The sequence below is a fragment of the Rhincodon typus genome, chromosome 29 (genome assembly GCF_021869965.1).
Source record: "Rhincodon typus isolate 14 chromosome 29, sRhiTyp1.1, whole genome shotgun sequence".
Lineage (NCBI taxonomy): Eukaryota > Metazoa > Chordata > Chondrichthyes > Orectolobiformes > Rhincodontidae > Rhincodon > Rhincodon typus.
The window spans coordinates 11,585,515-11,609,277 of record NC_063360.1 but is presented as its reverse complement, the minus strand read 5'-3'; the positions used below and the strand labels follow the sequence as shown (position 1 = coordinate 11,609,277).

General features: G+C 42.5%; 1 protein-coding gene across 5 annotated transcripts in view; it reads right to left on the bottom strand.

The window, feature by feature from the left end:
- LOC109919837 (tumor necrosis factor alpha-induced protein 8-like protein 1) overlaps nt 1-23,763 on the bottom strand; it is a 59,435-nt gene that overhangs the window by 11,547 nt on the left and 24,125 nt on the right. The window contains exon 1 of one of the 5 annotated variants that reach the window (XM_020519864.2): nt 20,775-21,162. The exons of 2 other annotated variants lie outside the window; for them this stretch is intronic. In XM_020519864.2, coding sequence (XP_020375453.1) covers nt 20,775-20,802 — 28 coding nt within the window. In that variant the 5' untranslated portion in view covers nt 20,803-21,162. Of the gene's footprint in view, nt 1-9,797; nt 9,898-20,774; nt 21,163-23,763 lie in introns of those variants that run through there. 2 more of the 5 variants (XM_048614273.1, XM_048614276.1) reach the window with 2 other exon arrangements.

Genomic DNA, 23,763 nt, shown 5'->3' with positions numbered 1-23,763 from the left:
TATTTGAGAAAGTATGTATTTGAGAAAGTATGTATTTGAGAAAGTATTGGGAAATTAAGAGGTGTGGGGCTAAGAATGGAAGAGGAAGAGATAATCTTCATAGACCTAGCAAACTCAAGAGGGAGAAATTCCAGTTATTTCTGGTTTGGATTCTGTGGTAGTTATATTTCCCACAAAAATTACACAGGCGTATTTGACGCTGTGACATTTGATCAATGAAGGATAATGACCACACAAGCATAGTCAGTGCTTTCTCAGAAGAATACTACAGTTCGTGACTGTGGTAGATTCAGCTGAGGGAAGAATGGGAGGACACTCAAGTGGATCAACACAGACATGGAATATAATATTTTGGACAATTTAAACTGATTCTTTGGTGGATTGACAATGTTTTATTAAATGATTTATACTTGCCCATTGGGATAGATTCATCCAAAGGCAAGTTTGAAGTGGTGAGACTCCCCAGGACTGAATAGGAATAAAACAGGGGGCTGCTCTCTAGCGATGGCTACAAAATGAGAAACAGGAGGTTTCAGCCCAACAAGAAAGTAAATAAAGTTGAAATGCAAATGAATCATGGTTCAATTGATGAACCATTGAACAGCGCCTCATCTGTTGTATCAGATTGGCTAAAAGATCCCATGAGAGCATTCGAACAGGAGCAGAGGAATTATCTAAAGTACTGGCCAATATTTATCCCTCAATCAACATCACCAAAGTAGCTTATTCAGTCACGAACACAATGCTGTTAGTGGGAAACTTATTATGCACAATTTGTTATCATTTTTTTTACAACAGTTACTATGCTTCCAGCCTTAACTCACTGGAGTAAGGCACTTAGGGAGATCCTGCGATCATGCAAGGAACTACATAAATGCAAGTCCTTCTTTCAGATTTAAGAAAGGTTCAAAAGGCTCAATGAGCTTCACTCTTTCCTAATATGTGTCTCCTTCCCTGGCCAGAATACTGAGGTCAACAGGCAACCCCAGCTGAGATCAGTCAGTTTAGTGTTGACGAAGGAACCAAACATTCTGATCTACCATTCTTTGCAGGTACTTAACTGAGAGAGTTACAACTTCAATACTCAATCCTGGCATTTGCTTGCCAGGCACCACACAGTTCCCCCACTTCCGTGCTCCTGACTGCTATCCTTACAGTACACAGCATTCAACATAATGAAGCAAAAATGTCAAATTAATTATACAAGCGAGAACCAGGCTGAATAAAATAAAGTTCAAAGGGAATGTGATAAAAAGGAAATGAGAGACAAAGAGAAAAAATGAGGAAAGATTAGCAGCTAACATAAAGGGAATCTACAGGTATACAAATAATAAAAAGGGTAGCAAATAGAAGGATAGGGAAGATCAGGATTCAAAATGGTATCTTCAGGGAGGGAGAGGGTATGCCAGAAATATGAAGTGAATTCTGCGCATCTTTTTTTAGTAAGCAAGTTATGATCATCATAGTGAAAAAGAAGGTAGTTAAAAAATTCGATAGGCTACAATTGATTTGTAGTACTATTGTAGAAAGGTTGGCTGAGCTTAAAGTTGAAAAATGGCCAGGGATCAGATGGGATACAGTGAGAATATTGATGGAAACAAAAGTTAGAAATCGGCCATAATCTTGCAATTCTTTTTAGAAATGGGCGTGTGCTGGAGGATTTAAAAACTGCAAATTTCATGCCTACTTTAAACAATGAGCATAAGGTAAACCCAGCAATTACAGGCCGGTTGGTTTAATCTTGGTGATCTGAATGAAATGACGATTTGTGAGAAAATTAGCAGTCACTTGGACAAGTGGAGAATAAGGGAAGCCAGCACAAAACCAAATTGGGTTCAACTAACTTGATTGAATTTTTATGAGGAGGTAACAAAAGTGATTAATGAGGGCAATACAGTTGATGCAGCATACATGGATTTCCAAAAGACATTTGAAGAAGGGGCAGCTCAGATACAGTTATCTAAATAATGGGAAACAGATGTTTCTTCTTTACAGTGCTTAAACATATACAGCCAGGTTCAGCGAGGGTACTAAAACCACAGTTTTTTTTTGACATAAGAACGGCATGGAGTGGGTGTTCTGGGCACAAATTAGGAATTTTCAGAAAATACAAAACAAAGAAATATTGAGAGATGGATAATGATAGGCTCCAAGAGCACATTGGCAGACTAGCAGGTAAATAACAGATAAAGATCTGCTCCAGGAAGTGTGAAATGCTAATTGATTTGTACGAAGAATGAGGTGAGGGAATTTACAGCAAATTGAACAATTCTACAGGCGATAAAGGAACAAAGAGACCCGCAAGTATATGCCCACAAATCAGTGAAAGAGGCAGGACAGGTTAAGAATGTGATTTAAAAGACATGTAGGACACTAGGCTTTGTAAATTGAGGTACAGCTGAAAAGCAAGAAAATTATGATGAACCTTTATTGAAACCTTTGTTCTAAACTAGCATTATATTTACATTGCTCATTTAATATAATTAAACATCCAGAGGCTCTTCACTTATAAAATAAAATAAAATGCTGAGCCACATAATGAGATATTTATTTTATAGATGTTTCATAGAATCCCCACAGTGTGGAAACAGTACATTTGGCCCAACAAGTCCACCCTGACCTTTGAAGAGCATCCCACTCAGACCCATCTCCCAACCCTACCCCTGCATTGCCCATAGCTAATGCACTTAACCTACACAATCCTGAACACCATGGACAATTTAGCATGGCCAATCCACCTGACTTGCACATTTTTGACACATGACTAACAATATTATTATAGAGGTAGGTTTTAAGGAGTGACTTAATAAAAAGAAAGCGAGATAGATGAGGGAAAGAGGTACAGGGAATACATTCTAGAGGTCAGGCCAAGGCAACCAGTGTCATAGTGAAGAGGTTAAAATTGGGGACACCCCAAAAGGCCGGAATTAGACGAATAGAGTTACCTTTGAACATTGAGGGTCTGGAGCACATAACTGAGATAGGTAACGTGATGCCATGGAGGAAATGAAAACAAGGAAAATCATTTTAAAACTAAGTTGTCACTTGATTGGGAGTCAGTGTAGGTCAGACAGTGCAGGACTGATTGTGCTCAGGATTTGATAGGGACAGCAGAGTTTTTGATAACCTCAAGTTTGCAGAGGGCAGAATGTAGGAGAGCAACCAGAAATACACGGAGATAGTCAAGTTTATAGGTAATGACAGAACGAATAAAGGCTCCAGCAGCACGAGCTCAGATGGAACAAAGTTGCACAATGTTACAGCTGAGGAAATAGATGAATATTGGGCACCAAGAGAGGAGTTACAAGAGACTGGTGATTTCAAGATGAGTGTCATCAGTGTACATGTGAAAATCAACAGTGTCTTCAGTAGACTTTGCCAACTGACAGCATGTATGTAACAAACAGAAGGCAGCTATGGATCAATCCTTGGTAGACAAATAGCCTGCTGGTGATTTTCTGGCTACGATTAGGTATATAACGATGGAATCATGTTCCATTCAAACGGGAGGCATTGGAATATCTTTGACCTCAAGTGGAATATTATGCTACATCCTGTGCATCACATTTGAGAATGATATGAACACTTTAGTGTCAGTGCAGAAACAACATACAAGCGTTTAACCCTCATCCCTAGAGCCAGTTAAATGGGGAGATTGAAAAAGCATGTGGCTGTTCTCCTTGGAGTAGATTTGGCAGAGCTGTTTATAATTATGAGGGACGTAAAAGAGTTGATAGAGGTTTTCACGCTGGCAGAAACTTCCAAGAACCGGAGGGCACAGGCGACAGTCAAAAGAAACAATGGTGACGTGAGGAGAAACTTTTTTTTCTTAAGTGGCAAGTTGTCAGGATTTGGAATGCACTGTCCCAAGTGTGTCAGTCACACATGGCTTTAAAAAGGGAAATGGCTAAGTACCTGCCATGATGTATTTTCTTGGGCTAAGATGAAGAGGCAGGGAAGTGGTTAGAGAAAGCTGATACATAGACAATGGGCAGAATGGCCTTCTTTTGTGCTGTAACAATTTTGTTAATTTGCTGCTCAGGGATTGTTAGAAGCAGGGAATTAAAATTAGCAACAGATAGACAACCAACCAATGATTTGGAATTGAGCTCCTCTCCAATGCTACTACTGACCCAGGCAAACTGAAAACTGCTTTTCACTTGATTCACATGGACATTCTGTGTTTGAAACACCGGAAGAGTTTCATTCCTACATTAACGGGCAGGCAGTTTTAAAGACAATGACCATCAGTTTCCATTAATCATTATTGATTGCCATTCTGTGATGGTGTCCGGCTGTACAGTCTGGGTTTCATCTTCTTTAAGCTACAAATAGCCAAGTGCTCTTTCCTGTGTGGGAAGTCTGAATGTAAGTTTATTTTTGACTGTGACAATAGTTTAAAGGCACACAGTGGTCATTACGGATGTACATGATGACTAACATTCTACTGTACTTCAACAGAGCACTATTGAGGACTGCCTCACCAAGGTTGATGGTACAAGGCTACTATTAGTCTCTGTTTTAATAAATTGCAACTAGCCAAAGACACACTGACAAAGATATCAAGTTGTCATTAAACTTATACGGCATCAACAGAAAACTTGGATAATGCTAATCAAATGCCCAAGGTAGACCTGATTCCAAAGCCATCTGGAGTGATATTTCCCTTCCGAGCGTATCTTCCTTTAGGGTCAGGTCAGTCTTTGCCCATGCATTTGGTCAGACATAGTTTCACTCTAACATGACTGCTGTAATGTTAAAAAAAAATCTAAAGAACAGAGGATGCTGGTAATCAGAAATACAAACACGAATACCTGGGGAAAGTCAGCAAGTCTGGCAGCATGTGTGGAGAGAAAGCAGAGTTAACGTTTCAGGTCCAGTGACCCTCTTTTTCAGAACTGACTGTAGCTAGGAAAACATTGGTGTATACGCTGGAGATGGCGTGGTGGCAGGGATTGGTGTTGGTGGTGGCGGGGGTGGTCTCGAGCAGTAAACGATAGACAAAGATGGAGTCCAGAGACAGAAAAACTGTTGGACAGACAAAGGAGTGGGTAGAGGTCAGCCTGGGAGAATCAATAGCTGCTAATGGGGACCATTAGTGGTTGACAATGGGCTGTTTGTGGAAGCAGCCCACATGATGACAAGGCCTGGCATGTGGTTGTCAGGGTAAGGACATGGGAGAAAGTGCCCAGAACCTAAAATTACTGAACTCGATATTGAGTCCTGAGGCTGCAGGATCCCAAGTGGAAAATGAGGTGCAATGTAAATGCAGCCTGAACCCAGAGCCAAGGTCTGACCTGACGCCAGGGAAATATCATCTGGGAGAAAGCAATTTCACTCCTCCTCTCTGTGGAATGTGTTCCTTCTTTGGCATCTAATTTGTGCTATGTACATTTGGTGACAACACTGCTTTATATTGAAAGTAAACTTCGAGTGCAAATATCCCAAAAACAAGCCTCCAACTAGAACAATCTCAGCTCAACAGCTGAGAGAGATTTCAGGCAGTTAATTGTGAACAGTAGGTTGATTTAACTTGCTGCGCCTACATGTTAGTGCTGGGAATGCTGCAGTGGCATTCTCTGCATTCACATAGGTGTGGAATTTCAGATGCAAAAACAAGCTCTTTAGATAACAGGAAGCAACATGTCTTGCAAAGCTTTATTGAGCTGGAGTATGTCACTGTACACGCTGACAATTCCAAACTTTTTGATCATTCCAGCTTCAGGTCAGTTCATTTTGAATTGTTTGGGAGAACTGTCATACACGGGATCAGCAGGTGATGATTTAAGTACATCTAGGGTATAGAGCCTAGCCCAGGTTTGGCACACACCAGTGCGATACAGTCTCAGTGCCATAAAGCTGGATATGCCAGATGGGACATTACATGAAGGCTCTGCCTACAAGTTCAAACAGGTGTTAAAAATCCCAAGGCACTACTCAAAATCAAGCAGGAATCTGTCCTTGTGTCCTAGCCAATGTTTCTCATCAACCATCAGATGAATTGCTCATTCATCTTACTGTACATAGTGACCTTCCTCAAAGAATGATCACCACCTTCACCAATCTGAATAAAAGTTACTTCAATTCCCGAAGTCACTCATTGTGTGAAAAATACATTTCTAATTGCATTCGTTTGAAAGGTGCTGTACCAGTATTTAACCAGCTTGCGTGCAAAAGAGAGGGAAGGAACAGGATTATGGTTTGAATTTGGATGTTTCTACAAATACAAATAATTGCATTCCCTACTTACTGATTCCTCGACGACAAAACACACAGAAGTAAATAGATTTAAGAGATGCTTTATTTTCAAGAAAAGACATTCACATCATACTTTGAAAATTTCCAGATAGCCCTTTTAAAAACCAACACTCAGCAGTAGTAGAGATAGTAAGAACTGCCAGAGTCTGAGATAACAGTGTGGAGCTGCAGGAACACAGCAAGCCAGGCAGTATCGGAGGAGCAGGAAAGCTGACGTTTCGGGTCGGGACCCTTCTTCAGAAATGGGGGAGGGGAAGGGGCCTCTGAAATAAAGAGAGGGGGATGCGGTGATAGCGGGTAGGTAGTGATGGGGATTGGTCAGTGAGGTGGGAGGAGCGGATAGGTGGGAGAGAAGACGGACAGGTCAAGGAGGCAGGTGTAGCACCTCCTGCGGTTGCAGGGAAAGGTGCCGGGGGTGGTGGGGCTCGTGGGGAGTGTGGAGTAGACGAGGGAGTCGCAGAGAGAGCGATCCCACCGGAAGGCAGATAAGGGTGTGGGGGGAAATAACAATGCCACTTGGAAACTGGAGCAACAGCACCTCATATTCCGCCTTGGAAGCCTGCGATCCAATGGTCTCAATGTGGACTTTACCAGCTTCAAAATCTCCCCAACCACCAACCTTATCCCAAGACCAGCACCCCCTCTCTCATCCCCACCTTCTTTACCTGTCCATCTTCTCTCCCACCTAGCCTCTCCTCCCACCTCACTGACCAATCCCCACCACTATCTACCTGCTATCACCGCCCCCCCTCTATTTATTTCGAGCCCCCTTTCCCTCCCCCATTTCTGAAGATGACTCAGCAGTGCCTAGTGTTTAACAGGTAACTTAACACATTTTGAATTATGCAGCAAAAGACTTTTAGAGATTTATAAGAGCTTTATTGTACATCTATAGTTTGGCACAAACACCAGATTATCTATTTCCCTTCTGGATTCTTTCTCCTCCCCACTGTGGGAGAAACCTAACACTTTAAAATAAAGTAAACCTCCACCAATCACAAGCACTACCCACCAGCAGCAATGGAAATAGGGGCAGGGTAGGAAGAGGGCGAAGGGATTAAAATAAGATGGAGTTCAAGGATGGAAGACATAGTTTTGTTTTTATATTAAACTGTCACCAAATTACCCGAGTCTCTAAAATGTTGGTTAACAGGATAGGGAAAGAGGGAGGGGATTAAATTAAGAATGGAGTTGGAGGGGAGAGAAAGCTGAGAGGCAGGGACACTATCCACTCTGTTACATGAGCTCTCAGAATCCGATTTCCTCAGAGGTCTTTGCTTTTACAAGCTTTCTTAGTCTGCATTCAAATTTCACAGTCTTCTTGTGCTCTCTGGTAACCCACTGAGGACCATCACATCATTCAAAGAACATGAGAGAACGGCTAGGAGTCTTGTTTGCAATGTTGACTAAATAGCCAGAGTTTCCAGAAAGTCTCAAACTTTGATTGTCAATTTCACCAACACATTGTCAAAACAACATTTAAATTCCCAAAGCACCTTCATCATCCACAATCTAATGGACCAAATATTATAAGCAACTAAAGTAATAGCCAGTATCATCAAAATTATATGACCTCAAGGGAGGAATTAATTGGTAATGCATGATAAATAGTTAGTGAGTAGTTATTGCTGAACACAGGAGGCAGGTGTAAAAGTCAGATTTTGCCAAATATTTAAAGCATGTCATCATACCAATAGAGAAAATTCATGGTTATCACTTTCTCGATAACAAATGGTCATTGGTCCACATGAACTAACCAGCCAAGTGTCCTTATTCGAAGACTTTTAATTCATCCTGCATTTTACCACATCCATAAACTAGACTTGGCTACTCCAACGCTCTTCTTCATTCTCACCCTCCACTAATATTGATACAGCTTCAAGTCACTTCTCCTGATTCCAAGTCTATTTTCTTTACTCTGTTCTGTGAGGCAATTTGAAATTTTATTGTTTTGATCAAAGGTTCTGGGTAACTGGAAGTTGCTGGAGATCCTTCTTTTAAAACAGCTTCCCTTTTGTATTGTAAAATCAAAGCTCTTCTAATGTGGCCTCTTACTTCATTGCCTAACACCTAGAATCAGACTTAATGCATAAAATTTAGGCCACAGAAACGGGCCACTCAGCCCAACCTGCCAATGTTAGGGTTTGTGCATCATTTGAGACGCCTCCTGCTCCAGATATCAGTGGATTCTCCTATTCCCCTTTCTCTCAAGTACTTACCTGCCTTCCCTTTGTATGTATCCACATTTAACTACCGTCAATGTGTAGGAGGTTCCACATTCAAACCAACTCTCTGTGTAAAGAGATCTCCCCTAGATTCTATATTAGATTTATTTGGGACTGAGTTTGTGATCTCCTGTTTTGTAAGTTCCCTTTTCATCCTTTCCAGTACATAAGTATTATTCTTGTGGCATGGTAACCAGAACAGCAAACAGTACTCAATGTATTGTGCATTGTAAAAATGTTACCACATAGTTATGATGTAGGGTTGTAATTTGAATGTGAGGAGGGAGCTGAGGCTGTGGGCTAGAAGGGATAGTGCAGTGTAACACTTCTAGGTAATGTACAAACCCCTCAGCAGGTCCCTAGCCTTCTTAACAATTTCTAAGGAAGCTTTTCCCTCTAAATTCGTAATATCTACAGCCCAGTTTGATTTTTATCTAATGTATTTCCATCTCCACAGTTCACAATTCATTGCCAATATTACAAACCTATTCTTTGTTTGATGAATGCAATTTAACACCTTGTTATTCACTGATCACTTAGGGAAAAAATAAGCTTCAGCGATTCCTTTACAGCAGATTCAAAAGGTTGTTTCTCTGATGTGCCATTTCTATTACGATTATATTTCTACTCTTGTTCTGAGGCATTGCTGTACTATAAAGAAACATTTGTAACCATGCTAAACATTGCTAGAGTGAGGAGGTGGTTCTCAAACGGAAACTCATCATTTTTATGTGCTGCTGTTTCTGTTTGTATTGACCTGTTCCTGTTATCACTAATAAGAGAACCTGCTCAAAGCCAAACACTTGGGAATAACTTTGACAAGACGAATCAGATTGAGAATGCTTGTCCAGCCCATCGTGAAATACCCTGCAGTCTATCACATCTTCCAAACTGCGTCTAAATATTTAAGACAATTCCAAAAACTTTTCACTCCAGTAGGTTACCAAAAAGTCTATTCCACGTGTGGATTACTCTATGCTGAGAGCTCACCATTGGCATTAAATGTATCAGCAACAATTTCATCCAATTGTCATAGAGTAAGTTACACTGGTGACTGGGTATACACCAAACATATGGTATACCTCTATTAGATCCGCTCTCATTCACCTCCCTTCAAGAACTAGAACTTGCTCAAAGTGAGGGATTACATTCTTGACTTTCATTTCTAAATGGAAATCTGATAGCAACTCACGTGATTCAAAAAAGATCTGGGGCTATGTAGTTTTGGATAAACATAGACCATGCCGTTTATCCTCTGGTTCCTTGGTGCTCTTTGGCAGCAAATAACATGTCTGGCTACCAACAAACTCTTACCAAGTTAAAGCTCCTTTAACTGAGGCTTCACAGGTGCTTTCCTTATGAGGTGCATTTCGAAGAGACTTCTGAAGATATTCTCAGATATCAGCAGGGTAAGTCTCTGGTCAGAAAATGGAAGCTACAAACACAAGCATTAGCAACTCTCTACACATTTAGGATCGATCTAGGAAAGCAGTGCCCAATCAGGATGGCTGTATCAGTTCACCAATGACAGGAGTGCATGGATGGGGCAGTTGGTCACATGTTGATCACTACAGGAACTCTGTCCAATCAGAGTTCACAACCCTAGCGATCATTTAACCACAGGAATGCATGCTGGGTTATTTCAAGGTTGCCATTGCTGGATCTGCTCCTCAAGCTGCAACGGGAAAATTCTACGTGCTGATATCCTCACCTAACACTGAATTAGGTCCCAAAACAAATAGGGACTAAAATAACATTTTAAGTACACTTAATTGAGCCAAATGCTTTACTTTGACAGTTTTACAACTTATACAATGTTGTACTCTCTTTCTAGCTTCCCTGTCCAGCTTTGCCTTGAACTTTAATACCCTGGAAATTATCTATGAACAACTAAATTTAAGCTGCACAGATGGAGAAACTGTGTGGTGTGGGGCACTTAGTTTATTCATGCTCCAGGATGGTAGTACAAAAGCAGGGTGGCTGGTACATCTACAGACTAAAAGGATTCAGAAACCAAACTGAAGTATGGAGAACAGTCCACAGTATAAGATTGTGTTAATCTGACAGCTTTACACTGAAAGGCCTCGGGAATGGTCAGGCTAGGGAGAAGTAATCATAGCAGTGAAGCAGAAGGCACAGTGTTTAGGCAAATATTCAAGCTCGTAAGAGAAAATTGTGAACAGTTTAGATTGAGGAGAATTACCTCAGGCTGGTGAATGTTTGCAGTAGACTGCAAATTCAAAGCAAACAAATTTAGAACAACGTAGTATTTGTTGAACTCTGGGGGTCAGACCGATGGGTCTGAATGATTTTAGTTGCCGAGTTGTTATGGTCGGAGGCTGAGACACAGTATAAATGGAGTTTTACTTTATAACCAGCTGCAGAATACCAGACCTAGGAATCCGAGTAACAGGGGTACATGTCCGGTCAGTAAGCCTGATCTGCCATTCAGTTAGATCACAGCTGAGCTACAACTCAACTCCAATTACTTGCCTTTGGTCCATACATCGTGATAATTCTATCAAAATGCTATCAACATAAGACACAAAACTCCAATTAATTTTGGATTTACAATCTTTTTGGAGGACAGATCTCCAGCTTTTCAGGGTTTATGGTGTGGAAGAATACTTTCTGTCTTTGCTGCTAAATGGTGAAGCTTGAATAATATTATGTCTTTCATTCTTGATTCCCATACCCTCTCCCCACCTCCAAGAAACCAGTTTCCCGCTATCTACCCTATTGGATCCTGTTAACATTGTAACCAATCAGCAAATTTATGATACATTTATTTCCAAGGCAATTGCCATCTGGGATTTCATCTATTCCTGAAGGTTTCTTCACATGACTGGCCCTTCTGCTCCAGCCAATTGTCATACCATCACATTCACTCTTGTCACACACTGCCTTCCCACGCCAATCAGAAAGCAAAAATATTTATGACCCTATCGGGGTCTGCTTCACCATAGGCCAAACAGTGTTTTCTTTTTCCTATTTTCAATACCTTTACATCTAGCAAAGAGAACTGTTCAAAGAAAATTACAAAGCAAGAGTCAAGTTTTAAAAAAAATTCCTATGGCTTTTCCCCAGAGTTGTACAAAGCACTGCACTGGTGGGTTGGCCAAGCTTATGAAACCTCAAATTTTAACCTTTAATATCCTGACACAGCACAGGATAATAATATTTCATTCTGCAGTTCAAAACATTCCCAACCTTGACGAACTATTCATCAAACATATAAAACATAGACAGAAGAATCTGTGCTCACAGCCCTTCAGTACAAGGCTCAGTGGTCAGCACTGCTGCCTCACAGCACCAGGGTTTCAAGTTCGATACCACCGTTGGGCAACTGTCCGTGTGGAATTTCCACGTTCCCCCGTGTCTGCGTGGGTTTCCTGCCACAGTCCAAAGATGTGCGGGTTCGTTGGGATTGACCATGCTAAATTGCCCATAGCATCCAGGGATGTGCAGGCTAGGTGGGTTAGTCATGGCAAATGCAGCATTATAGGGATAGGGTAGAGGTGAATCTGGGTGGGATGCTGTTTGGAGGGTTGGTGTGGACTCGATGGGCTGAATGGCCTGCTTCCACACTGTAGGGTTTCTATGATTCTATAACTGTAAAGAAGAGAACATTCTGAAATTGAACTAAATTTGGAATACTCACTCAAAGCCAAGTCAGGAACTTGTTTGGGAGCAGTGTGCAGCCTCACTGTGAATAGTTAAGATGGATAGTGGGCTGCCCATCATTATACTCCTTACCCATTATGAGGAAGGCATCCTGACACTGACCGCCCTGAGCAGCTGCCTGACCATATCCAAGCTCCTGGTTTGGTATTCGAGGCTGCCCTTGACTTCTTGTGCTGGGACCACCTGACCAAAGGTTATGCTGTTTGACACCACTGAGCCCGCTGACAACCATGACAAGCTTCTCGGCTTTGTGTCTGCACTAAGCCAAAGGCAAGACAGAAGTAATGTGAGCCTGGTATCTCTAACCGAGGGGGTAAAAAGCAAATAGGCAAGGCAATGTAAAGTAGGAATACAGTGAATATCCAGATAGGTTCAAAGAGCCGCGGACATGCAGCCTGGTCCAGTCCATGAACAGCCTGCACGTCCCTCAGCACAGAATATTCTTGGTCCAACATTACATTGATAGCTGCCAATGGAGCCTGATGTACACTGAAGTGCAGAAGCATCCTGAAAGTGAAGCAGAGATGTGCCACAAGGGGGTTTTAAGAGGCTGGCACGTATCAGATGCCAATGTGACTCGTTTGGGGATAGATGTGGCTGGTAGACATGGAGCATACCCCATGACGTTGATGCCTGTGAGCACTATAAAGGTCTTTTGGAGCAAGCAGTGACCTGTAGTCACTAGGTACTCACTCTGATTTCCATATCGAGTCTTCTCGATATCTAGTTTGTTTGGCAGCTTTTGTAAGTTAGGAAACTGAATATTAAATGAAACAAGTTGGGCTGTTAACAAGGTGTTTAAGAAGCAGTAATCCTCTTTAGCAACATGCTGCTGCCTGGTGAGAAACTTCCTCCACCATGTCGCTTATCAACAGTATAAAAGATAAGAGTGAAGCATCAAGATAGGCCTCACCAGGCTTGCTGTCTGATTCTCCCAATCTGGTCATAGCCCGCTTTGTTCAGACCCTTGTAAGATTTTGCCCAAACAATGTTGATTGTTTGGAGGAGTGGAGAGAGTATAACATATTCAAATTTGCTGATGATACGTGAATAGATGAGAGGGCATGCTGGGGTGAGGACACAAGGTATCCATGCAAGGGATAAAGACAGGTTGAGTGAATGGACAAAAACTTGGAAGATGGAGTTTAATGCAGGGTAGTGTTAAGTCATATACTTTTGTAGGAAGAATCAAAAGACAGACTATTATCATTCGAATGGAGAGCAACTCCAAAATAAAATGCATTGCAGAGGGATCTGGGTGTTCCAGTACATGAAACACACAAAGATAGGATGCAGGTGTAGCACAATCACAAAAGCAAATGGAAATTATTGCTAGGGGGCTGAAGTTTAAAAATAGGGAAGCCTTGTTACGAATATATATGTGTTCAAGAGGCTGCAACCAGAGTACTGTGCACAGTTTTGGTCCCCACATTTAAGAAAAGATACACTGGCATTGGAGGCAATTCAAAAGAGCTTCACTGAGATGAATTGTACTGAGAATGGCTAAACATCTGGCCACTGAATGGGCTTTATTCATTCAGGAGGGGAGAATTTAGTGAAACATACAAGATTCTGAGGGGGTTTAACAGCACAGATGTTGAGAAGCTGTTTCCACTAGTAGAGGAACCTCAACTTGAGGAACATAGTTACAGAATAAGGGGGCATTCATTTAAAAGTGAGATGTGAGCAATTTGTTTTTCTCTCAGAGGGTAGCGGATATGTGGAATTTCCTACCCCAGAGCGTGGAGGCTAAATCACTGAACGTATTCAAAGACAAGGTTGATTTCAAAAATCAATCTTCGGAGGAGCTGACAGCTATGAGGAGCTGGCACGAAAGAAGTGTTGAGGTTCGGGTTAGATCAGCTGTCATCATGACGAATGGCAGGGGGACAGGTTTGAAGCGCCAAATGGTCTATTCCTCCCACCCACGGCCTCCAACCTCATCGTTCCCCAACCCCGCACCTCCCGCTTCTATCTCCTTCCCAAAATCCACAAACCTGACTGCCCTGGTCGACCCATTGTCTCCGCCTGCTCCTGCCCCACCGAACTTATCTCCACCTATCTGGACTCCATTTTCTCCCCCTTGGTCCAGGAACTCCCTACCTACATCTGTGACACCACCCACGCCCTCCACCTCCTCCAGAACTTCCAATTCCCCGGTCCCCAACACCTCATCTTTATCATGGACGTCCAGTCCCTATACACCTGCATTCCCCATATAGATGGCCTAAAGGCCCTCCGCTTCTTCCTGTCCCGCAGGCCCGACCAGTCCCCCTCCACTGACACCCTCATCCGCTTAGCCGAACTCATCCTCAACAACTTCTCTTTTAATTCCTCCCACTTCCTCCAGACAAAGGGGGTGGCCATGGGTACCCGCATGGGCCCAAGCTATGCTTGCCTCTTTGTAGGTTACGTGGAACAATCCCTCTTCCGTACCTACACTGGCCCTAAACCCCACCTCTTCCTCCGTTACATTGATGACTGTATCGGCGCCGCCTCGTGCTCCCACGAGGAGCTCGAACAGTTCATCCACTTCACCAACACCTTCCACCCCAACCTTAAGTTCACGTGGACCATCTCTAACACCTCTCTCACCTTCCTGGACCTCTCTGTCTCCATCTCGGGCAACCACCGAGAAACCGATATCCATTTCAAGTCCACCGACTCCCACAGCGACCTAGAATACACCTCCTCCCACTCACCTTCCTGCAAAAATGCCATCCCCTATTCCCAATTCCTTCACCTCCGCCGCATCTGCTCCCAGGATGAGGCATTCCACTCCCGTATATCTCAGATGTCCTCGTTTTTCAAGGACCGCAACTTCCCCCCCCTCAGTGGTCGAGAACGCCCTCGACCATGTCTCCCGCATTTCCCGCAACTCATCCCTCACACCCCGTCCACGCAATAACAACCAAAAAAGAATCCCCCTTGTCCTCACGTACTCTGGATCCAACGCATCATCCTCCGACACTTCCGCCATCTGCAATCCGACCCCACCACCAAAGACATTTTTTCCCTCCCCACCCTTATCTGCTTTCCGGAGAGACCACTCTCTCCGTGACCCCCTTGTCTGCTCCACACTCCCCTCCAGCCCCACCACACCCGGCACTTTTCCCTGCAACCACAGGAAGTGCTACACCTGCCCCCAGACCTCCTCCCTCATCCCCATCCCAGGCCCCAAGAAGACTTTCCACATCAACAGATGTTCACCTGCACATCTGCTAATGTGGTATACTGCATCTGCTGTACCCGTTGTGGCCTCCTCTACATCGGGGAAACCAAGCGGAGGCTCGGGGACCGCTTTGCAGAACACCTACGCTCGGTTTGCAATAAACAACTGCACCTCCCAGTCGCGAACCATTTCAACTCCCCCTCCCATTCCTCAGACGACATGTCCATCCTGGGCCTCCTGCAGTGCCACAATGATGCCACCCGAAGGTTGCAGGAACAGCAACTCATATTCTGCTTGGGAACCCTGCAGCCCAATGGTATCAATGTGGATATCACAAGCTTCAAAATCTCCCCTCCCCCTACTGCATCCCAAGACCAGCCCAGATCGTCCCCGCCTCCCTAACCTGTTCTTCCTCCCACCTATTCCCTCCTCCTACCTCAAGCCGCACCCCCATCTCCTACCTACTAACCTCATCCCGCCCCCTTGACCTGTCCATCCTCCCTGGACTGACCTATCTCCTCCCTACCTCCCCACCTACACTCACCTTTACTGGCTCCATCCCCACCTCTTTGACCTGTCTGTTTCCTCTCCACCTATCTTCTCCTCTATCCATCTTCTATCTGCCTCCCCCTCTCTCCCTATTTATTTCAGGTCCCCCTTCCCCTCCCCCATTTCTGAAGAAGGGTCTAGGCCCGAAACGTCAGCCTTTCTGCTCCTATGATGCTGCTTGGCCTGCTGTGTTCATCCAGCTCTGCACCTTGTTGTCTCGGATTTTCCAGCTTCTGCAGTTCCTACTATCTCTATTCCTACTCTTATTTCTTATGTGCTTGGAGGCAAACTGTTTACTGACCATTTAATTACATCACCAGATCACTTGTACATACATTGGCAGAAGATCTGCTAAAACTGTAAATCTTGCTAGTCGGGTCAGGTGGCACCTTCAATACAATGTTCTGTTAGGTCACCATGACAAAGTAAACAATTGTCAGCGTAGAATAGAAGCTTAAGGCCAGTTGCTCGCCTTGTGTGAATAAGTGAAGTGAAGAAAGAAAGATTGTGGTAATTGGAGCACTTTAACTTCGAGGGCACATAATTGAGAGTCTTTTATAAAATAAGATCATAAATGATGGATTTGATTACATTTGGAATGGTCTTACATACTGTAAGATATCCTTGTCGCATTTACATATGCGCGCACGGACAGGATTGCTTTAATTTAAATGATTTGTGTTTTTGCTTTCTTTTCAAAGGAAACAGCTTGTGAATTTGTGATAGACCGAGAGAAAACAAAATAGTTAAAATTGTTCATTCCCAGGACACAATATGGTTCGAAGCGTTCTGTTATAATTGAGCTGACTATGCGGTTTAGCTTCTGCTGTGACGCAGGATGTGTGATTTGTGTCGGTTGACTTATTTTTGTGGCTACATTGTGAAATGAGACAGCCAAGACAATCTCGAGATAAAGACGCAGCACAGCTGAGTTTAGGGTGATTAGTTACGTCTGAGACGGTGAATAAGCTGTTTACATCTGGCCAGCGAAGGATCAGTATCATTTCTGGGGCCTATGTACAATCACACTTGTCACGCTATAATGAATCGGCGAGAGCAGTGTTTGTGAGATACAATGGCTACGAAGATCTTGTGCTTTACTTCACAATTGTAGAGTCAAGTTTGAAAGGAAGGTGATTGGCCATTCACCCTGTAATGGACATCTCCTCCAACCATTTAGATCATGGCCGAAATCTATCAATTTCTGACCTGAAACGATTGATTTTCCACAGGTCTCTTGGGTAGACAATTCCAAAGATTCATCACCTTTTGTGTGAAAGTTTCACTTCATCTCAGACTAAAATGGCCTGCCCTGTGAGAGATTCTGTCCCTTGGTTTTAGACTCACCAACCAGGTTACACATCTTATCTACATACACCCTGATGACAGCTTGTAAGGATTTTGTAAGTTTCAATGAGAGCACTACCTCAAAAAAAAATTCTAGGAAATATAAATCCAGTCTCCTCAATCTCCCTTCCTCAGACAATCCCACCATTACAATCTGGTGAATCTCTGTTTCACTCCCATCCACAGCAAATATATCTCTCATTGCATAAGGAGATCAAAACTGGACACAATGATGAAGGTTACCTTTCTACTCAGGGAAACATAGTAATTGCATTTATTTCTCTGAATGCCCATTCTTTCGAAACATTGTATGTGTCAAAGACTTGATCAAACACGATAAATTGATAATGTTGCAATTATTTACATTTTCTTATAGTCAAGAAAAGGAACATAAAACTCTTGGGCCCATTCAAGAAACATGAGATGGTGCAGTGGGGCAGGGGAGGGACAGGGGCAGCATGGTGACTCAGTGGTTAGCACTGCTGCCTCACAGCACCAGGGACCCGGGTTTGATTCCGCCCTCGGGTGACGGTCCATGTGGATTTTGCACATTTTCCCCGTGTCTCCATGGGTTTCCGCTGCGTACTCCAATTTTCTCCCACAGTCCAAAGACATGCAGGTTAGATGGATTGGCTATGCTAAATTTCGCATAGTGTCCAGGGATGTGCATACTAGGTGGGTTAGCCATGGGAACTGCAGGGTTACAGGTATAGGGTAGGAGGGTCTGTCTGGGTGGGATGCTTTTCGGAGGGTCAGTTGGACCTGATGGGACGAATGGCCTGCTTCCACACTGTAGGGATGCTATGAATACAATTTTGGAAATTCTGGAAGGGTGGGCTAAATGGACTATATGAATTTTATCGTCTGTAAACGCGCTATAGATCTGAAGGCCAGCAGCCACTAGTACCAGGAGGCTGAGAAATCACAATAACTGCTAGATATGTAGATCTGCAAAGGATCTCATTATAAAACCAAGTAAGTTACTGCTAACTTGGACTCAAAATGCTGTACTGGGGTAATTTAGAATCGAACACTTTCAATCACTTAAGAATAGGAGTAGGCTATTTAGTCCATCAAACCTGCCCTGCCATTCTAGATCATGGCTCATTGTCTCCTCAATGCCATTTTCCTGCACTTCAAGTCATCAGTCTCTAGAAATGATCAATTTTCAACTTGAGCCTGTTCAATGATTGATCCTCCACATCCTCTGGGGTAATGTGACACATTGCAAAAACAATTCAATCCTTTACACCTTTTCAAAAGAGTATGCTCAGAGATGGTAATTATCAAAATGTCTTGTAATTATGACCTTTGCGTTAGCAGTACGCTAATGGAATATAAACACGCAATTACACCATGAAGATTTATAACTTGCAGAGTTGGGAGGAACATAAAGCATATAACTTCAAGTCAGTGAAAATTGGTTTCAGCCTTGCATCAAGATAAACGGTGTGATATAACTTCAGCTGCCTAGATACAAAGATCAGCTGAAGGTGATAGTTTCACCTCATTTCAGTTACACACGCACTGCAGTGTAGATAATGTAGAAAGAGTGGAAAATAAAGTTTAAAGGCAGCCAATTCCAGGAAGGCCAGAAGTGATGGTAACAAGGGTTTTGGCAGCTTCTGGAGGAGGGGGAGACGGGTGGGTGGAGGGTTTTTATATTGTGCATAAGAAGAAAGTGGGTAGAGTGCCCAGTGCCCATTGCCCATTAGGGGCAATGATGATAGTTCTCTCTCTCTCTCTCTCTCTCTCTTCCCACTGTTTTAATCAGTTTGGAAAATATACCTGCCTGCTATTGCCTTTGTGCCCAAACCAATGTTTTTATGCTGTGGGCAATGTCATAGTGAAATCAATAAGCTCTGAAAAACCCTCCATTATTTTCACGTGGTGGATGCCTCTCTCATGTGTGTGAGCTAATCACTCGATCCATATTACATGCCACCCACTGAAAACACCCAGTGGCAGCAAGTGATATCCAGCCCTAAATTTCCACCAGGCAACAGGAGAAGTCTCAAACTTCATTTTGAATCTGTTTCCTCCTTTTACAGAACAGACTGCCCCATTGGCTATTTGACAATGTCACTTGTTTTGTGTGCACCTTGGGAACAGGTGACAGCCTTAAGCAGTCAAATCAGACTCAGTCATGCTCAATATCTAACTGTACTAAGGACAATCTGGGCTACAACAATAGGATCCAACTGTGCTCAGAGCTAGATACTGTGTCTATTGTTGAGCAGCATTACTTTACAGACAACATGTTAGTGTACGAAGTGACACGTAATCAAAATGTTTCTCAATTCGACTGTCAAACCCTCCTGGACAACAAAAAATATTATAACCATAAGTCACACTAATTCCCTTGAGTGGATTTGATTAGCTTTTTAAGATCAGCTTTCTCATTCAGACTAGGTCTGAATTGGAGATCAGTATGCAACTCCTTGCTTGACAAAGGTTCCTCCCAAAGCCTAGCTGGCTAACTGACTGGGCTAGTCTCCTCATTTGTCTCCTGTGTCCCCAGTAATGGGAATGCAGTTCTTTTGACGAGTTCTTTACCAGGGCAATCAATAAAACTGGCTTCATCTCCCTCCCTCCTGAGAATGTGGGTTTTAAAGAAAACACAATTTGTTTATCTCGTGAGTAGGCCATCTTGTTCCAGTGGGTTTCGAAATGGGAGAAATAATCCTGGTGGCCACAATTTGGTTTTAAAATTTCACACAGTTAACTACATTTAAAATAAGGAACAGTTAAAAAGAACTCATTCTTGAATTGTTTGAATATTAAAACAGAGATCAAAAGTCTTTGAACATAACCAGTCGACATCGAAGGTGAACAGAACAACAACAGCTCCATTTCCTCTGGCTAGATAGCAGTGCATCGCTGGCAGTGTGTAACTCAGTTCTGTGTTGCCGGGAGGTGCCAGATTCAAATTGATACTTCGGGTTCAAAGGGCCCTCACAATTTCTCACTCATAATTTGCATCCTCCTCATACTGTTTTGTTAATACATGGACCATGAAGTTCTACAGGCCAGAGAGACTTTTTCACCTCTTCCTAACTATTATTTCTGCATTGCCTGATCCAAGGTCTAATTTGTAGACAAATCAGTAGATATCACATTACACCTTCAGGATTGAACTCAGAACTTGGTTTTGGGGCATTTGAATGCTGTTATGAACTTTGCTCCCCAGATTTTTTTTCTAGTAGCCATGAACTTGCTGGTAACTGATTTTACTGATCATTTTCCAGCAGTGGTAGCCTCTCATATTTTAAAAGACAAAAATACATTTTTCCTGAAATTTTATCTACCAGGTTTTTAAATAGCAACCAAGTCTTGATGAAATTCACTCTCAATGCTACTTACAGAATTATGGCATTTCAAAATTTATTCCCAATAATCTCATGTATTAATGACTTTTTAAAGGTTGCTGAAGTATACAGAAGGAACACTAGTTAAAAAGAGAAAACTTAAGAACACTTAGTTTGGAGAGACAACCTGACTTGTTTCGACTTGTAGTGAAATTCCAGACCATTCCTTACCTTCCTTTACTTCGTCTTCCAACTCCATGGCTGGAAAAGATCAGTAATGACGTGCACGACTTGGATAAATCACAGCTGGCCAATTCAAAAAGTACCTGTGCAAAGGGGCTGAATCGCACTTGAATCCAGAGTGTGCGCCAGTCAAGACACTTCTGTGAGGAGTTCAGAAAATGCTCGTTTTTGGAAGCTGTCAGTTCAGGCTCGCCCTGCCCTGTCCTCCACCCTGACTGATGACAGACACCCTTTCAGGTCTGGCCAGGCAGACAGCTGGAAAACATTCTCCCCTCCTTGATATGATCACCAATTGCTGAAGGTGGGGAGGGATGGGGGCACAGGGAGGAGATAATCACAGGAGATAGGCACACTAACTTCATAAACTAGACATTGAATTTCCTCAGTTTGGTTTGATGTGTTTTACACATTATAGTGAAACAGGAAATGCAGTAAATATCCTGTACGTCTCTCAGACTTTGCACAAAGGGAGCTTACTCATTTTAGAGACAAACTTTTCCTCAGAAGAGAGAAACGGTCACACCCAAAATGTTAAAGAGTTTTCTATTTACACTAATGGAATAACAGTGTATTTCTGACATTTTCCTGATTTCCTTTCTACACAAGTGTAAAAAAGAATTTTAGAATCATGCTGCACCAAAACCAAAGAGGAAAATTTTTCTTTCCCCTTCCTGAATTCACATTCACCAATAAATTCCAGGTTTAATCCCTGCTCTGCATAAACCAGGTTATACCACAGTTTCTGTAATTACCATCAATTAATCCTCTAAAGCCAAGCACAGGAAGCAGAAATCCACCCTCTCAGGCAAGTGTAAAAGATCCTGAGGCTCTAATGTGCAGAAGAGCAGAGGATTTATCCTTGCTGTGCTGACTGACATTTCTTCCTCAATCAACAGCACGACAAAAGATTATCTGGTCATTAGCACACTGCAGTTTGTGGAAGCTGGCTCGGCATAAATTGAGTATCACATTTCCTACATTAAAAAAAAGTGACGAGACTTCAAAAGTATTTCATTAGCTGCAAAGCACTATGATGATATAAAAGGTACTATATAAATGCAATTTTTTTTTAATCACTCTACAGTGGGAATGATAGACAAATTGCGTGTCAACTCAGTGATACTTCAGTGTGCAATAATCAAAGACTCAAGCCTAGATTTTCACTTCTGTGGAAATTTCCTGATTTGCCCCCATGGTGTCAACAGAAAGACTCCAAGTTGAAGGATCCTGGGTCTGCAGCAGGAATTCACAAACGTTGGAAGCACTTCAGACCTGGCCAAAGAGGTGGCTGAATGCTGAGGCAGCCTGGCTAAAAAGCCTATCTCAGTCCCTGGATCCTCTAGCACTCTCTGCTCATCATCCACCCACATCCCTGCCACCTCCACACTCTCATTCCAATTCAGCATCAAATCATTCCCCCAACCACTTACCATGGTACCTTCTAACAACCATGCCAGCACAGCCAGTATTTAACCTGGAGGATATCAGGAGCCATGCAGAGGTGAAATAAAAGAAAATGCTAAAAATGTAATATAGATTTTACTAGACAGACCAGATACTAAAACCAGATACAAGTTCATCAAAGCCTATTCAAACTTACTAAAATCTTAAGTGCTTAATCCTTTCCAAAAGCAAACTTCTTTCCAAACCCTGTCCAAGACAGCTAATCTTTTTACTAGCCTATTTAAGTTGTCATAGTCATACAGCTCGGAAATAGACCTTTCGGTTCAACCAGTCCATGCTGAACATAATTCCAAGATAAACTAGTCCCACCTGCCTGCTCCTGGCCCACATCCCTCCAAACATGTCTTATTCAAATAGCCATTCAAATGTCTTTTAAACATTGCAATTGTACCCGCATCCACCACTTCATCTGGAAGTTCATTCCACACGCGAACCACCCTCTGTGTAAAAATTTTTCCTCATGTCTTTTTTAAAATCTCTCTCTCCTCTCACCTTAAAAATGTACCCCCTAGTCTTGAAATTCCCCATCTTAGTCACTAAAGTGAGAACTCAGAACATGCCTTCTTCTACTAAGATAAATGTAGCTTTTGGAAATGAGCCTGCATTCAACGGAATAGAATGTTAGCCATATGGAAAATGTCAATAAATAGCTATTTAAATTATGTGAACAGAGTTTGCTTTTTAAAAGCTCCCAGTGATTTTTTTCCATTTCTAAAGAGCTGGGGATTTAAATAACTTCACATCATGACAGTTATTCAGACTTTATCCACTCTTGAAGAAGCTTTATGTCCACTACATTATTCGTGACTTCCATAATACGTGTAGCAGACAAAATGCTATCTGCTGTTTAAACTCAGCACTGCATTCAAATAGCACCACTGACTTCAGGTTCCCCTTATGCGTGAATTACCTCTTTATACTTCCGCTTTCCTCTACCAGCAAAAATTCAGTCAGTCAGAAATAGGAGCAGAGCGTCCATATTTGGGTCCCTCTCACTATTTTCGAAGTACTATAGATTTTCGACATAGAGGGTCATGTGAAAGGATGGTGGACCAAGGTCATGCAAGAGTCCAGAGATGACAATTCCTTATAATCAATGGCACTTTTTCTCTCCTTAAGAGAGCAGCTACATCAGGTTTACTTTCCATTTGAGTATAATGTGCTACAAATGGAGAAAATTAGATACATATCCGTGATTTTGAAGCATTTCTTGTTCTGGCATTTAAAGGCAAGCCTGGGAGTAGGAAATTCATTGAAGGTTTTTTCCCTCCTGATGTTGTGGCATGTCAACTTCATCAAGAAATTTAGAAACAGGAGGATCTCAGTTAGCCCCTCTATCTATTCTGCCATTTAACAAGGCTGATCTATGACTGACTTCCTTGCACATGCTTTTCATCTCATAGCTCTTAATTTTTTTGCATTATTAAAAAATATTGATCTCTTTTTAAAAAATTTTACAGTTGATTTATCATCAACTGTTGTTTGTAAATTCAAAGAGTTGGCCGTATAGCCC